Source organism: Rhinichthys klamathensis, unplaced genomic scaffold (genome assembly GCF_029890125.1).
Source record: "Rhinichthys klamathensis goyatoka isolate OS25496 unplaced genomic scaffold, OSU_Roscu_1.1 h1tg000040l_1, whole genome shotgun sequence".
In the NCBI taxonomy this organism is placed as follows: domain Eukaryota; kingdom Metazoa; phylum Chordata; class Actinopteri; order Cypriniformes; family Leuciscidae; genus Rhinichthys; species Rhinichthys klamathensis.
The window spans coordinates 3,329,881-3,345,802 of NW_026606587.1; the positions used below are offsets into that span (position 1 = coordinate 3,329,881).

Consider the following 15,922-nt stretch of genomic DNA (forward strand, 5'->3'; position numbering starts at 1 on the left):
TTTTGTACAGTTTGAAATGCGCCGACATTTCCCGTAATATGATCGACTGTTACTGTACATGCATATTCTATGAACATTGTTGAAATGCGCCGACATTTCATGTAACATGCGTAACTGTTTCCTAACTGTTGCAATTCACATGTTTACCCACTAGCGTTCGTTTCGTTGCCATAGTTACGATCGTGACACGGAAGTCTTAACTAACGCTTCCGGGGGAACTCTGACCTCTCGCATGATCAGAGCCACAGTGTAAACAAACCCTTTTGGTGGCTAAGCTAGCTAGCCCTTTGCCAAGCTAACCAAAGCAGTTGTTTACAGTGAGGCCTATATGCTAACGCCTTTAGCATTATTTACGGTTATCAGTAGTATTAACCTCAATGGTTAAATAGTGTCTGTTTGAACAACGTTAAAGTGATTTAACCATTTAAACACCTTGACTTTACACCTGTTGGTCTTTTCTTCTGTCTTATTTGCCTTTCCCATATCTTACTTAACCCATATTTTCCGTGAAAAGGAAGTCGTTTGCAATTATTAATTCCTTTACCTGCATTTTACTTGCAAAAGAAAATACTGGTTTATGATTATTAATTGTCAAGTTCGAATTTGATTTTTTTTAAAGGGAATTATTAAATTAAAATTATATTTTTCTTAACAGGTAATTTCTAATGATTTCTCGATTTATTTTTTAATAAATCTAATTTCATAATTTCTAAATTTCTCTTTTAGATCTAATCACAGGCGAATAAGTCTTAAACTTTGAAAGTTAAGAACTTATTCCACCAACATTTTCCCTATTACAAAATATTGTTAGACTCATACTTGCTTCTTATTGTTATTGCGTTGTATCCTCCTTTTCTCATTTATTTCAGTTGTGGTTATAAACTTAACCAATCTATTTTACTTATTCATTTACCCCCTTTATTTAATTTTCCTTTCTTATTTTGTCCACTATCATTATTACTTTCTTTCATCTTCATTACCTCTTCCTTTTTGCTTGGAAGTGACACACCTGAGCCTCAAAAGGAGACATTGGTATCTCACTACGAGTTTCAAATAAATCAGAGATAACCCTCTCTTACAAAAGTTTATTTGTGAATGTTTAGTTGTTTGGCAACTGTCAATTCTATACTCGTAGTTCGACAAAAGGCTCCAGCCATTTGTGGATCCAATCTCCTTCCCTCCTTCCCTTCTCACATCTTTCCTGTGCTGTCCTGCTTTATTCCATCCCATTCTTCGCACTTGTAGGGAATACACCTGAGAGAACCATCAATTGATTCAAAAGAAAGAGAAAGACAATCTTTCCAAAGAAATCATTAGGTATTTGATTTTTAATCAAACCCTCTCTGTTCTCCGTACTCTCCCTGCATCTGTGTACGCAATTTACAATTTGACATCTCATCCAAGATCAATTAACAGAGACGAGTGTTGAGCAACCGTCGCCTTCAAAGCATCCCTGCTGTAAACGGCCCAACTGACGGTGTGTGGTGTCAATCCTGTCAAACTCAGAAAAGAGGTATCAGCATTATTATTGTATTATTTTTCGTTGTAAACGTAAACAATAATATTGTTTAACTTTCTGGAAACAGATTCTCTTTAATAGGAAGCATTTACGAGAAAAATAATATCTCTCCTAGTTGAGAATTTTCTTTCTTGTTTTTCTTTTTTTTTAAGTTGGTTTTTAACCTCTTTCTCTCTTTTTCCCTTACTCAGTTGAGTGACGTAGTCCTCACATCACGAGCTGAAACCAGCTTTTCATTGATAGAAAATATTTATAAAAAATATTTCTCCCATTGAAAAAAAAAAACCCTTTACAAATTGAGATTTGTTTTAACCTTTTTCTCTCTCTTTCCCTCACTCAGTTGAGTGACGAAGTTTCCCCATCACTAGCCTACCTGCCTACACTGAGACCAACACGTAGACATTACAACATTTCACTATTAGTGTATCGTCACTGAAACGACACTTAGCTGTTCAACCACATATAGGCCTACATTCCACACAGGTCTGTGTCAGTCTCTTCACCCCAGCGTACCAACATGTCGTGGACGACGAACCCCAGTGCCCAAAGGGACGACGTGGAGGCCTGGCTCAGAGGCATTACAGACTGCCTCACACCAAAGACAATTGAACTGTTATTATTTTTAATAATAATCATAATTCTGAGAAGATTCCTGACACGTGATTCAAGCCAGAACCACAACCACATGGAACTAACCAAAATAACCTGTTCCTTAAGCAATGCCTTCACAGCCCAGCTGAAACTAAGCGACAAGCACATCACCCACCTTCAGGAGGAGCTGACACGTGCCCAGAGCCGCATAGACAAGCTGGAAGTGAAAGTCCAGGACAACTTCAAGTGTCAGACCACTGAGTTCCTGAGAGAGCTGATGCACACTCAACACTGCACAGACCAGCTCAAAGCGAAAGCTCAAGACAAACTCAAAGTGCCTGACGAAGCGGAGCAAGAAACAAAGAAACAAGTTGACAAGCTCCAAGAAGCCCTTGCAGTCACTGAACGTGACAAACTAGAATTAAAGACTGTCCAAAAGCACCTGGTAAACCAACTCCAGTCTGCTGAACATCAGCTAGAGAAAGCCAAAGCTGACATTAAAGATAAGAACTCTGAAATTAATGCTCTGAAAGACCACCTGGAAAGGTGCAGCGCTGAAATGGACCATCTGACCCAACAGCGAGATGACGCCAACGACGAGCTCTACGCGGTCAGAGATGAACTCCAGCACATTTTCCAACAGAAACCAGAGCCAAGAAGGGAAAGACCTCCCTCAGCATCACCCCTGCTGAGCAGAACAGAGTCCTCCATCCAAGAACTGCCATACAACGGAAGAAGTGAATGGCCACAACCCAAAACGTCACCGGCCTTCACCACAGAACTCTTCCCTGCTAACAAACGAAGAGAGCTCACCCAGGCAGACTCCAAAGCTGCACAGGGGATGACCTTTAAAGATCTCAACCAGCTGGTGAAGAATATCACTCAGTTCAACCCGAACTCCACAGAGGGTCCCGACATCCAGACCTACATCAGAGATATCAACTTCCACCTAGAGGTGAGACCACATATGACTGACAGAGACAAATTCTACCTCCTCAGATCCACATCCAGTCCAGAGGTACGAAGCTTCCTAGACAGACAACCTGCTCATGTCAAGTCGAACTACCAGCTGCTATGTGAGACACTGATTAAAGAATTCACAGGCCCAGAGTCGGAACACGGTGTGTTAATCGCTATGGAAACCAAACAAGGTCGACAAGAGACTCCCCAAGCCTACTACCACCGCTTTCGACAAGCCTACTTAGGTGCACATAACAAACCTGAACTTGAAGAGGATGTGAACTTCAAAACCCTCTTCCTGAGAAACCTGCACCCCGGATTGAGTCATCATCTTGGCATCATGGCCTGCCCAGGCACAATGACAATTCAACAGCTACGTGACCTGACACACAAGGCCTACATCAAACAAAAGATGAACTCAAAGAAAGGTTTGAAAACATCCACAGTTTCAAACTCCATCAGCCAAGACACAAGCCTTGCACTGGAAGACACCCAGTGGCATGACAATACCACAGTCCTTCGTAAGGAGCACAGAGAACGTGACTCCCATGTCGCTGACACCTACCACACTAACCGCATGGAAATGCCATGGGATCAGCCACGCTTCTCAAGTAACCCACAAGAAGGAAACCACTGGAAACCTGACTGGACATCCAAAGGCCATCAACCAAGGCATCCAAAAGCACTCCATGTGGGTACTCAACAACGAAACCCACCTTGGCACCACTCAGTTAAACACAGCACTGAGTATGCCCAAGAACCAGACAGTTTACCCTCAGAAGACACGGAGCAACTAATGAGGCAACTGAAAGTTTTCATCGGAAATGAGGTAAACATGGATGACGAACAGGATGGCGATGGAACGGAAGACCACCGTTTCATCTGATACACCTTCATAACGAACTTGACGACCACTTGCTCTACAACAACACAGAACAAAGTGGCCTCTCACAGTCAACCACTGACAAACACCCAGAGGTACCAGAAAACACCATCCTGGCTACCCATCACTCATAAAGAAACCACCAAACGAGCTCCAAACTCAAGAACCACGTGTGTGCTACAGCAACAACAGTATGCACAGAAGGTCAGAAAGTCTGTCACAACCAGAAGGCATCATCGGAGGAATGCAACAACGGAGACCAAGTTTCGCACTACATCTTCACACATCCGTGCCAAACTACCTCCCAATGTCTGCCAGAGAACTTCCTGCCTTACTGGATTGACCCCCAGCAGCTCACAGAAGAGCCCTTTTCCAAGGCAAAGATGCAACAAGCTCATCAAAGCTAAGCCATCAAGCAAAAGGGGGGGAGCAAAACAGACTGAGACAGATCTGACCATACATACATACATACATGCACTACACGACACCCCTAACATACCCACTTACATACAGAAGTTAACCACCTCTACCGTGCAAAACATTCAACAAATATGTTTTCCCCCACAGGTAGAAACTAACTTCAGAAACTAGCTTAACAACTTAGCTACACTTACCATAGGAAACATGGTAACTACCCATCCAACAAGTACACCTGAGAACACCTCTCACTACATCATGATACCTGACACCTTAGCTGCGCAACCGTAGTTATAAGTCATATCAGGAACACTCAACTGCTTTGTTTTGTTTTACTTCTTCCTTCCTTTCCTTCTTCTTTTATTAGGTAAAATGCCTGTCCACCCCATAAGGGTCAAGGTCACAATAATAGGATTGACACACCACTCCTATATTTGTAAGTCACCTTAAAACGAATGTGAGCCAGAGAACTCCCTGCATCATTCGTATCACAAATTGAAAGGTAAATTGGTCTAAACCTAGAACAATTTAGAAGAGAATAAAACAAACAAATCAAATTTAGTCACAAAGTTGATCAATCACCGTACCAAAACAAACGAAAATAACGGTCCTAAAATTGAATTAAACTTTATTCAACGTGATTGACTAAATTGAGAGAGTGAACCGGTTTAGGCCTAGGTAATCTAATGCCCTGCACCAGTAAAGTGATCAGTCATGGAGGTGTTGTCTTGTTGTTTGCTGTGTGTGTTTGCTTCCTCTACCCGTTTCTCCAGCGTTCAATGATGTCTTCTCCTCAACCCATCATCGACCGAAGGGGGGATATGTAGCAACATTGAGAATGTACCAAACACGAGGGAAGCGTTCGTACATAATCAAACACAAGGGGCTGCATATTCCAAATTATCCCTGAGGCTATGAGCCAAGAAGACCTTTTGTTGCTTAACTAAAGGAAGAATGTTGTCAATGTTTTATAATTTGGCAAGAACAGATCTGTTCAGAAATATTGAAACAAGAGGCCCTAACAAGGAGTCACCTGACCCCTGCGACTAAACAGACTGAACCATTCAGGATCCCGAGCTAGTTTTCCCCTCATCAATTATTATAACTCCTTAAGGCTGAAAAAGTGGACTTGCATACAAAATACCCTTTGTCTTGAAGACAATTATGCGAACTAAACTCTCACGTGGTACACACCACGGATGTGACAGATGCGGACCATAAGGATACACACACACACATAAGGACTTTCCTCCAATTCTCCAATACCAATAAAACTCATCCCAGGACAATTCTCGATGGACTTTGATTATATGTTGTTTCTACAATATATGTGTGTGTCTCTCATATGCTTAAATGCCATACAATTCATAATTGTTATACATATTAGGTGTGTGAGTGAAATTGTGCGTGTTTCCTATCATTATGCTCGTATGTTTTTAATTCAAAAGATGGCTTGATTGAAATCTGTGTAAAAATGTTTATGTTCTTATAATTGTAATAATGTCTAAACTGTCGCCTCTTGTTCTCTCTGCTAAGGCCTGCAGAACAATGAGACCACAGATGACACATGATTCCCGTTGAGAGGAAGGGGGGGGGGGGGGGGGTAGAAAAGACCCCCTTCTCAAATAATCATATAGTATCTTATTGTCCGAATTCCAAATTCCTCCTGGAGGCGGGATAAACATTTTTGAGTTTAAAACCTTAGACCCGAACACAGAAAATCCGCTCTTGCTCTCTGCTCTCTCTGAACTCTCTGGTCTTGCTCTCTTGTGATCCTCTCTCTTGTGATGCGCTCTTGCGCTCTTGTGATGCGCTCTGAACGCTCTCGGGAAAAGCTCTCTGGACTCGCTCTCTAAGCTCTTGTGATGCCCGACGATGGTAGTAACCATGTAGACGCAGAGACAAATGACCCAAATCAAGATATGGGTTAAAACAGATTTAATTGAAGCCATCTCGTCACACTTTCCTTTCTTTTCTTAGTTTGTTTCTTTTCCGTTAAAAGTCTCGGTTCTAAGTTAAGTGTTGCTGCAAAGTTTCGTTTTAACGTTTCAACTGCAAAACCAGCTTTCAACTTCAAAGACTTTCATTCATCCGCGCCAACACACCACGTGATTGGCCGCCCCAAGACATCTATCCAGGCACGAGACAGCCAGCCAACCAACGGACCGGGAAACCCCCTTTACGACAAAAAGGAGAATCCCCAAAGCAACGCAAAGGACAAGCAAGTAACGCCTCCAGACTCTTAACTGGTGTTTAATATAAAATTGAATCACCCGCCTAAGAAACGATAAAAGGGTGAAATTAATTATTGATGCTTCGTTCAGGTTGTGTCTTATAAGTGCATAGAATCTTGGGAATCTCACCATCTAACTCCTAAAACTCATTCTTCCTCACTCTCTGTCTTTCTTCAACTTGTATGAATGCGTGTGCGTGTGTTTGTGTTAGATATTTGTTTTGTGTGTTAGTCATAGGCTTATAATCAATAAAGTATTGTTTGTATTTGAAAAGAGAAGCATTACTTGTGTTATGTGCTTACCGATTTATTGTCTTGAACTTCGATCTAAGTTACCTATGCTTTGACCCTTGATTTATTTCTTAATTTAGCTGTTAGCTGGGAATTAGTCTTTCTTGGCCAAGAAGATATTATATTTCCTAGAATTAATAATTGTTTATGCTTTCCGTTCATTGGATGAACTGATAAACTGATCATACTATTGATTTTGCTACAGTAAATTCTGAAAATAATTCAATTATTAATTATTGATCATAATCCGTTATGAATAATAATTAATTATATTTATACGTGCGTGCAATCGCTACATAGTTCAGGTAGTTACAGTTTTTATGAATTGCTAAAACACATTTCTTGAAACCATCACTCACTTTCTCAAAAGCTTAAACACAAAACCACATTTTCAAATCACATTCAGAGAACATCTGACTCTTCTGGCAAAATCAAACAATTGCCTCAAAAACATTTTATCTGTGCTCAAAATCAAACAATGCTTTCAGATCATACACACATCAGTCAATATTATAAACACTACAGATCATTCATTAGACATACATAAAAAAAATGGAGAACACAGAATCCAAAGCATGCAGTTACAGAAAAAAGTATATTGTAACTGTTTGCAAATCTCGTGCACTCTTTTTGCAAAACTCAAATTCTCACTCACTCAAACACATTTCGCAATTAGATGCACTTAAGTTTCAAAATGCTAAACACAGGCAGGCGAAAGTTAAACACAACTACAACACAGTTGTCATAGTTTACACACAATGACTCAAAATTGTTCACACTTATTTCTAATGATGTGACCAAACCAACTGTACATAATACAAGTCAGTTCAGAGTCCCAAAATTGCACTGAATGACTAAGAGGTGGTGAACAAGGAGGAAGAGGATGAGGAGGAAGAGGAAGTGAACAAGGAGGAAGAGGAAGAGGAGGTGAACAAGGAGGAAGAGGATGAGTAAGAGGAGGTGAACAAGGAGGAAGAGGATGAGGAAGAGGAGGTGAATAAGGAGGAAGAGGATGAGGAAGAGGAGGTGAACAAGGAGGAAGAGGATGAGTAAGAGGAGGTGAACGAGGAGGAAGAAGAGGTGAACAAGGAGGAAGAGGATGAGGAAGAGGAGGTGAACAAGGAGGAAGAGGATGAGTAAGAGGAGGTGAACAAGGAGGAAGAGGAGGTGAACGAGGAGGAAGAGGATGAGTAAGAGGAGGTGAACGAGGAGGAAGAAGAGGTGAACAAGGAGGAAGAGGATGAGTAAGAGGAGGTACTATACAATATTCAGTACAATACTCGCAGTGGATACAGTATACAACTATACAATGTATTCACATTACTACTGTAAGTTGTCATTACTATACATTTTTAAGTAATAGCTACATTTGTTTACTTTGTTTCAATATACTTTTTTTCTGTGACTGCATGCTTTGGATTTTGAGTTCTTTGATGTAGTGTCTAATGAATGATCTGTAGTGCATAATATTGACTGATGTGTGTATGATCTGAGAGCATTGTTTGATTTTGAGCACAGATAAAATGGTTTTGAGGCAATTGTTTGATTTTGCCAGAAGAGTCAGAGATTCTGTGAATGTGGTTTGAAAATGTGGTTTTGTGTTTAAGTTTTTGAGAAAGTGAGTGATAGTTTAGAGAAATGTGTTTTAGCAATTCAGAAAAACTAATAAATAAACAAACAAACAAACAAACAAATAAATAAATAAATAAATGCCATCTGATCTTGGCCCATCATGATGACTAATAGTTTTGATGTGTGTTGTGATGTGTGACAAATAGTTGTCACATGATGAACACAGCAAAAGACAACAAATGTATACATTTGCACATTTTTATTTCTTAATGTACTGTACAATTCTATACACCAAATAACAAAACAAAAAGAATACTCTGCCCCAGCATCCCGTCTTTGGCCTGGGTCAGGCCAGAGAATCTCATCAGTGTCACAGGCTATATTGGCCCTAGCGGGGGTGAAATCCTCTTTTGCACGCCTGATCCACTCCTGACATGCATCTAGGCAATATCTAGGCAAGCTTCTTCCATTCAATCATCTCTGTGTCCAACAAAAATAGAAGGACTGATTACTGTAACTGCCTTTTTACAAAATGGATGCGTACAGAAACCCTATCTTGTATGTGTTGTAAAAGCAGTACAGTACAGTACTCAAAAGTTGCAGTAGAGAGCAGTATGAAGCACAACCACAACATGGCAGTCTAAACTCTGTGATGTACTGACATCCATTCAGGAGATTTCCCTGTCTTTAACATGAGATACTGAGATATTCTCCAGCATCCCTGCAACCCCACAAATGACAAGCAGTCTAGAGAATGGATAGATGGAAGATTGCAGTCTAGCAACTATTGAAGTAATTCTATTTTTATAGATATATGGTATTTAAATTAAAGGTTTGCTATGTGAACGATTTAGGGTCCAGACCAGTTCTCACTATAAGTTGCTTATTAACATGAATATTTCTAGGATATTGGCTGGTTATTAGTACTTTTAAAGCACATATTAATGCCTTATTCTGCATGACCATATTATACATCCTTAATCCTACCCAATACCTAAACTTACAACTATCTTATTAACTATTAATAAGCAGTAATTTCACAGGACTTTATTGAGCCAAAAGTCAAAGTTAATAGTTGGTTAATAGTGAGAATTGAACCTTAATCTAAAGTGTGACCAGAAAGCCTAATGTCTTTATTTATTTATTTATTTATTCTCTCTCTTATCTATAATATCGGGTAGTCATGAAAATCATAAAAATAAAAAAACAATTAAAAAAAAACAATCAGGTGTTATACAAGATAATTAACATATGCCCATATATAACCTTGGGAGTTACATTAAAATTGATCAAGCTTTAGATTATTCTCAGTCCAACTTTTGTTTCAATCAAACATGTTTGCTTATACCATTACATCAGGGGGGAAAATTAAATAAAATTAAAAAAGAGTTCATGCAATATGCATTGTATATCTTACAGTGCAGTTTTTCAGACACTAAAATCCATTCTAGCCAAATATTCCTAAACATAATCACATTTGCCAAAAAAATATTAATTTCTCAGAACTATAAACACTTATACTGTTTCACGCGTGTTTTAAAGGGATACTCCACCAGTTTTTCTTATTAAACTATGTTATTCCCTTAACTAAGACGAGTTGATACATATCTCTCTCGTCTCAGTGCGTGCACTATATCGCTCTGTATTGCCGCAAAACTATGTTAGCACTTAGCTTAGCCCATGCATTAAATATGGGCCAAGCAGAGAAGCGACCAAACACTTCCACGTTTTCCCTATGTAAACACAGTTACTCGAGTAGTGTAACTTGACCTGGGCTGGTCACACAAAATAAACCGTTGCACTTTTCTTAGCGTTTAAAATTGATGACTATATTGTATGGCGGAATACCATAACAAGTGCTTTTGAGCACTTCGACTTGGCGCAATAATCTTCACTCGTGAAAAGTCCCCTTACCGGCTCCCGCTTCCTCTCCCCCTCCCTCTCCCTCTGACATTTCCGTCAATACAACCAACGTGACATGCGCCGGTAACGTTAGTAGTAGTTCGAGCGGAGTTGACGAAGTAACAGGTTGTTGGAAGCTAGTTTGTGTACAATAATGGTTAAAGCGTGCATCGTAAAGGGTTGTGAAAATAAGGAGAATGTACATAGTGCTGTCATTTTTCACCGAATTCCAACACACCACATACAGCGGAGAGGTTAGCTGCTTTGAACAAGAATCCCAAAACACCATTGATGACTCTGAAGAAGTGGCGTGTTTGCTCCGAACATTTCACAAAGGAGGACTATACCTGCACAGGAACACGCCTAAAGGATGAGGCTACACCAACAATATTCAGATCACTTACAGAAAGCCTGTCTTTCGCCAGCTCCGGTCTGTTCTGGATCATATCTTTCTTGCCTCTCACGGTCCATAAGAGCTAATTCCTCCTCCGTGTACTCGGTTTCAAACAGAAATGGCTCTGGGTCTTCTACAAAGAAGTCATAATCATCTACAAAGTCCGCCATTGCAAATGATCTGCAGTTTGCTAATAGCACAGGTAGTAAAAGTCACGTTGGTTGTATTGACGGAAATGTCAGAGGGAGGGGGAGAGGAAGCGGGAGCCGGTAAGGGGACTTTTCACGAGTGAAGATATTATTGCGCCAAGTCGAAGTGCTCAAAAGCACTTGTTATGGTATTCCGCAATACAATATAGTCATCAATTTTAAACGCTTAGAAAAGCGCAACGGTTTATTTTGTGTCACCAGCCCAGGTCAAGTTACACTACTTGAGTAACTGTGTTTACATAGGAAAAACGGGGAAGTGTTTGGTCGCTTCTCTGCTTGGCCCATATTTAATGCATGGGCTAAGCTAAGTGCTAACATAGTTTTGCGCCAATACAGAGCGATATAGTGCACGCACTGAGACGAGAGAGGTATGTATCAACTCGTCTTAGTTAAGGGAATAACATAGTTTAATAAGAAAAACTGGTGGAGTATCCCTTTAAATCTGTTAAACCTTTTCAAAACTTCAACACAAATTTGGCATTTCACACCATGTGCTCATGTAAAATGTACTAGCATTCAAAATCACAATGTCATCACATCCTGAACACATGTACAGTTGATGCGACACCTTTCACAAAACTGTTCAATATTCACTGCATAATGAATAACTGCATTTTATTCTATTTATGCATTTATTAGATATAAATACTAGCATCAAAACTACAAGTGTGTTCTCTGTTGATTTGATAACAAATTTGACTGTAGAAACAGAAATACAACTGTATCAAATTGATTGAGAAAAAACTGTAACACACAACTTGTGAACAACACAAAATTGTTTGCACACCAGTTAGATCCACAGATTAGATTATTGGTTTAGGGTTGAAACAATAGGAAAGGGCTCAAATTATAGGACAACGTGAATGTGAAGGAAGGCCAAGAAGAACATTAGTCTCTGATGAGATCTGTGCTACTGACCATGTGCTGCTCTTACCTAAAGAGGTGATTAAGGGATAAATGTGACTTCATATTTTTTATACAAAATTTGTTTGTTTTTTTAACAGTTTTTCCCAATTGGTTCCACAGGCTTGCTGAATCGTTTGGCCCATTGTCCCAAAAGTCTAAAAACAAAACCACAAACACGAAATGCAAAACAAGAATCTATAGCAAATACTGCATTCAAAACTGTTACAAAATGTGTTTTTGCTCCAAAATGATATACACACATGAAGAGATCTATCTACCAACCAACAACACACTGATGTGCTCAACACAAAACACTACTGAAACCCCAACAGTAAGTTTGTGCCTTTTGCATTGTTAGTGTTACACTGTTGCTGGTTGTAAAAGATTGTTACACTAATGTATACAAGCTCAAATATTCATTGACACACAAATGAAATACAGTAACAAAAACTTTTGTCATTTACAGTATTTCCAAAATGCATTATTATTTATGTAACACTGGGGTTTTGAATGTAACACTTTCACATCCAACACGAGTAAACTAGGAAAAACATACAGTAGGATAAAGAGGAAAACATTTTTTAAAAGCCTAAACACTAAAATACTAAAACACATGCAACATGTATACAAAAAACACAGCACTTCATCTTCATCACAAGCAATGTTGTCCCTGCTAAACAGTGGGGAAAGAATCTTCTGGAGTGACGGATCCATCGACCGCAGGCCTGCACATCAACTTCACCATACGCATCTTTAGTGTGTGGAGAAGAGGCATACTTGCATACTTGGAATGGCGTCATACTCCATCATCATGCCGGGGGGAAAAAACTCGGGAAAAAAAAGGAATTGGGAATATGTTGGGAATATAACTGTCTTTGCCCTTATCCTCCTTACTCTCACTCCTCCACCTCTAGCTCTTGCTTCACCATCGACTTCCATTATCCTCCAAAATAGGAAAGCTCATCCAAGTAAACAATTCTGAAACTGTTTACAGCGGTGAGTGTGTTGCCAATCGGTGTAAAGAGATCTGTGTGTAGAGTTCTGCAAACAGTGTGATATAGAATTTATAAACTGAGTGTCAAGCTGGAACTGTGCTTGCAATTTGAAGGACTTGGTTTAGTGATTTGGTACATGAGTTTCAGGTTTTAGTGATTGTGTTTCAAGTTTTTGATTTTAGTGTGTGAACAATTGGAAAAGAAACTACTTTTTTTCCATTTTTCTTATACTGTATCTGGTTGAATATTTTATTAGTATGTTTTACACTACAGTATATGAATTTAAAATGCTTTACACGTTTCATAACATTTAATGCTGTGCTTATTCATCCATACATAAAGGTATTTCTTTTCAAATAAATATATTTTTACCCAAAAAAACATATTGAGGAATTTATTTGATAGTACCTAATACTCACTATACTGTAATTTATGTAGATTACAGTAGTATTATGTTGCAAATTTCAAAGGTTTGTGTACAAAACAAAAACAATCAATAAAGTATAGGCCATGATTATTTAAAAAAAAAACTGCAATGAGTAGAAAGTGTAATTGTGTATGTGATGACATTGTGAACAATTTGAAGCCAAAGTTGAAAAAGAATAAAGATGCTTTCATTTTAAATAGTCTTTGATTCGTCATTAAAGTGTGCACTTTGTATGTGAGTTTATAGTTTTGATTTTGTGCTTTCATAATTATTTTAGTCTTGTCCTACATAACTTTGTATGGGGTGTGGTTGAAATTCAGATCACTGTGACCGAAGAGATTTTTATATTACAGACAGTTCACTGAGAACAATGTTGATCATCACAGATATAGGTTTATGGTTTTATTTGATTGTTGTTGTGTTACCCTTATGTGTTTTTTTTTAAATGTTTTTTTAACTAAACAGAATATTGTCTTCATTATTTACAGACAATGTAAAAATTTGAAGCTTTAAAATAAATTGTCTTTCCTTGTTGCATGCCTGTCTCATTATGGTCATTATCATTATCTTTCACCGGAGCCATACAGATGTCCATAATGTCAAATATTACATTCAGGAATTTTCTCAAGATTTGATTTGATTACAGCTGCTGAATTCATCAAATTGGCATCGGCTTCAATGAGACAGTGATCCCACTTCATATTTTAACATAAATCATCAAACATGAATCAAATAACTCAATAAATGATTGTACGACTACGCATGTTCTTGTGACGGAGTAGTGCAGATTTCAGACAACAAGAATTTCGACTACGCCACCCATGGGAATTTCACCCCGGGAAATATGAATGAAACCTAAGAATTTAGGTCACACAGGTTCGATCCCCTTAAGAATGTAGGCAGAAACGTGGGTATCATGAAGAAATACAAAATTTTATTAATACAAAGTCCTATTTAAAAAGAGAATGCAATTCACATTAAAATAACCTCAGTTGCACTAGGATGTGTCTGATGACTCGTTAGTGCATTGCTGACATAGGTTTCAGGACAAACAAACAAAAAACAACGTGACATACAACAATTTACATAACTAATAATTACACAACTGACAAAAGAAATACAACCTTACAGGGCCGAGGTTCACCACGGAGAAGTGATCACAAAGCTAGTTAGTCAAAAGCACACTTGCACGCACACACACCACCGTGTACTCAGATCACGCAACCAAAACACTTCAAAAGTGTTGCACGGCAACCGTAGGAGGAGCACCACCACCACCACAAGAGACCCTTCACCCGTGGGACCCCGGCGACTGAAAGAAAATAACAAACAAACTTAAAAACAGTTACAATAAATCACAATTTGATTACATCACTGTATGGTCACAGGAACAGGCAGTGAAAAAGTCATATCAAATCACAAACAATATACAGATTTTAATACAATAAAAAAAGAAAAGAAACAAATTAACTCAATTCAAATAATAGGGTAGACGAGCTTAACAGGAGCACCCGCGGGGTTATCTTCTCCTTATTTCACAAATTAGTGAATGTCAACCCCAAAATACACTAAACTATAATTTAAAGAAACCAAACAGCGACAATCCCCCTGAACAGCTGGACGATACGGCGTTCTCGCAGTATGGCAGCAGAGAAGCGAACGGGACTTCAACTATGGCAGAAACAAATTGCTCACGAGCGAGAGAATCCGAAAAATGGAGATAAGCTCTATTATCCCTTTACAGGCACGGGTATACGGTATTCATATAGCTGCCGTTCAGCGGAGACACAGGAAATACTGAGAGGTTAGCGGTCTTAACATCCACTTAAAACAAGCCGAGGGAACCAGGGAGGAGAAAAGACAGGCTAGGATACACCATGAATCATTACTGCCATGCACACAGCAAACAACAGAACTTGCTACATGCTAATGAAACATACCTGTGTCCACTGTCAACAACAGAGAACGGGGAGGAGCCGGACGTGACGCATCCCAGGCCATAACCAGCCAGCTCTTAAATAGTGGATACTCCCTGCTGATTGGTGCTCACAACCGTCAATCAACACCACTCATCTCATTCATTCGGTTACATTCTCAAATGTCATCTTTTATTCCTGTTTATATTATTTGACCCAGTCATCTTTCCTTTGGTTCAGATAAACATTCTAACCATGTTACAGAAACACATCCCCATGCTGTCATGTGCCAGAATATTTCACTTCTGTGTTGGTATTAGCCCTTTTCCTTTATTTACATTTGTGCATTTTGCATGCCAATTTTATTCTATTGCATTCAATGTATACATTTTATTAGTTCATTTATTTCCTGGAAATCGAACCCATGACCTTTATACGCCTTAATAAACTTAGTTATGCAGTTAATTTATTACATTGTTGTAAAGCACTTAATGTGAAGAAAAATGTTGGTAAATATGAAGGAAAAGCTCTAAAAAAAACTTTTAATGGTTTTGTAAAGAAATATTTAGAACTAAAATGTACAGATTAAAAAAAAACATTCCTCCATATGATTTTCCATATTTTATAGATGTTTTTCTGCTAGTAACAGTAGTATTAGTAAGATTATTTAAACGAAGCAATCACACACTGGAAACTATATGCAATTA

At 38.8% G+C, this 15,922-nt stretch overlaps 2 protein-coding genes across 2 annotated transcripts in view; both read left to right on the forward strand.

The window, feature by feature from the left end:
- slc7a4 (solute carrier family 7 member 4) overlaps positions 1-15,922 on the forward strand; it is a 113,164-nt gene that overhangs the window by 23,113 nt on the left and 74,129 nt on the right. The window lies entirely within an intron of this gene.
- On the forward strand, positions 2,205-3,956 carry LOC130081758 (uncharacterized). Its single transcript, XM_056246467.1, has one exon. The coding sequence runs from the start codon at positions 2,205-2,207 to the stop codon at positions 3,954-3,956; it is 1,752 nt and encodes a 583-aa protein (XP_056102442.1).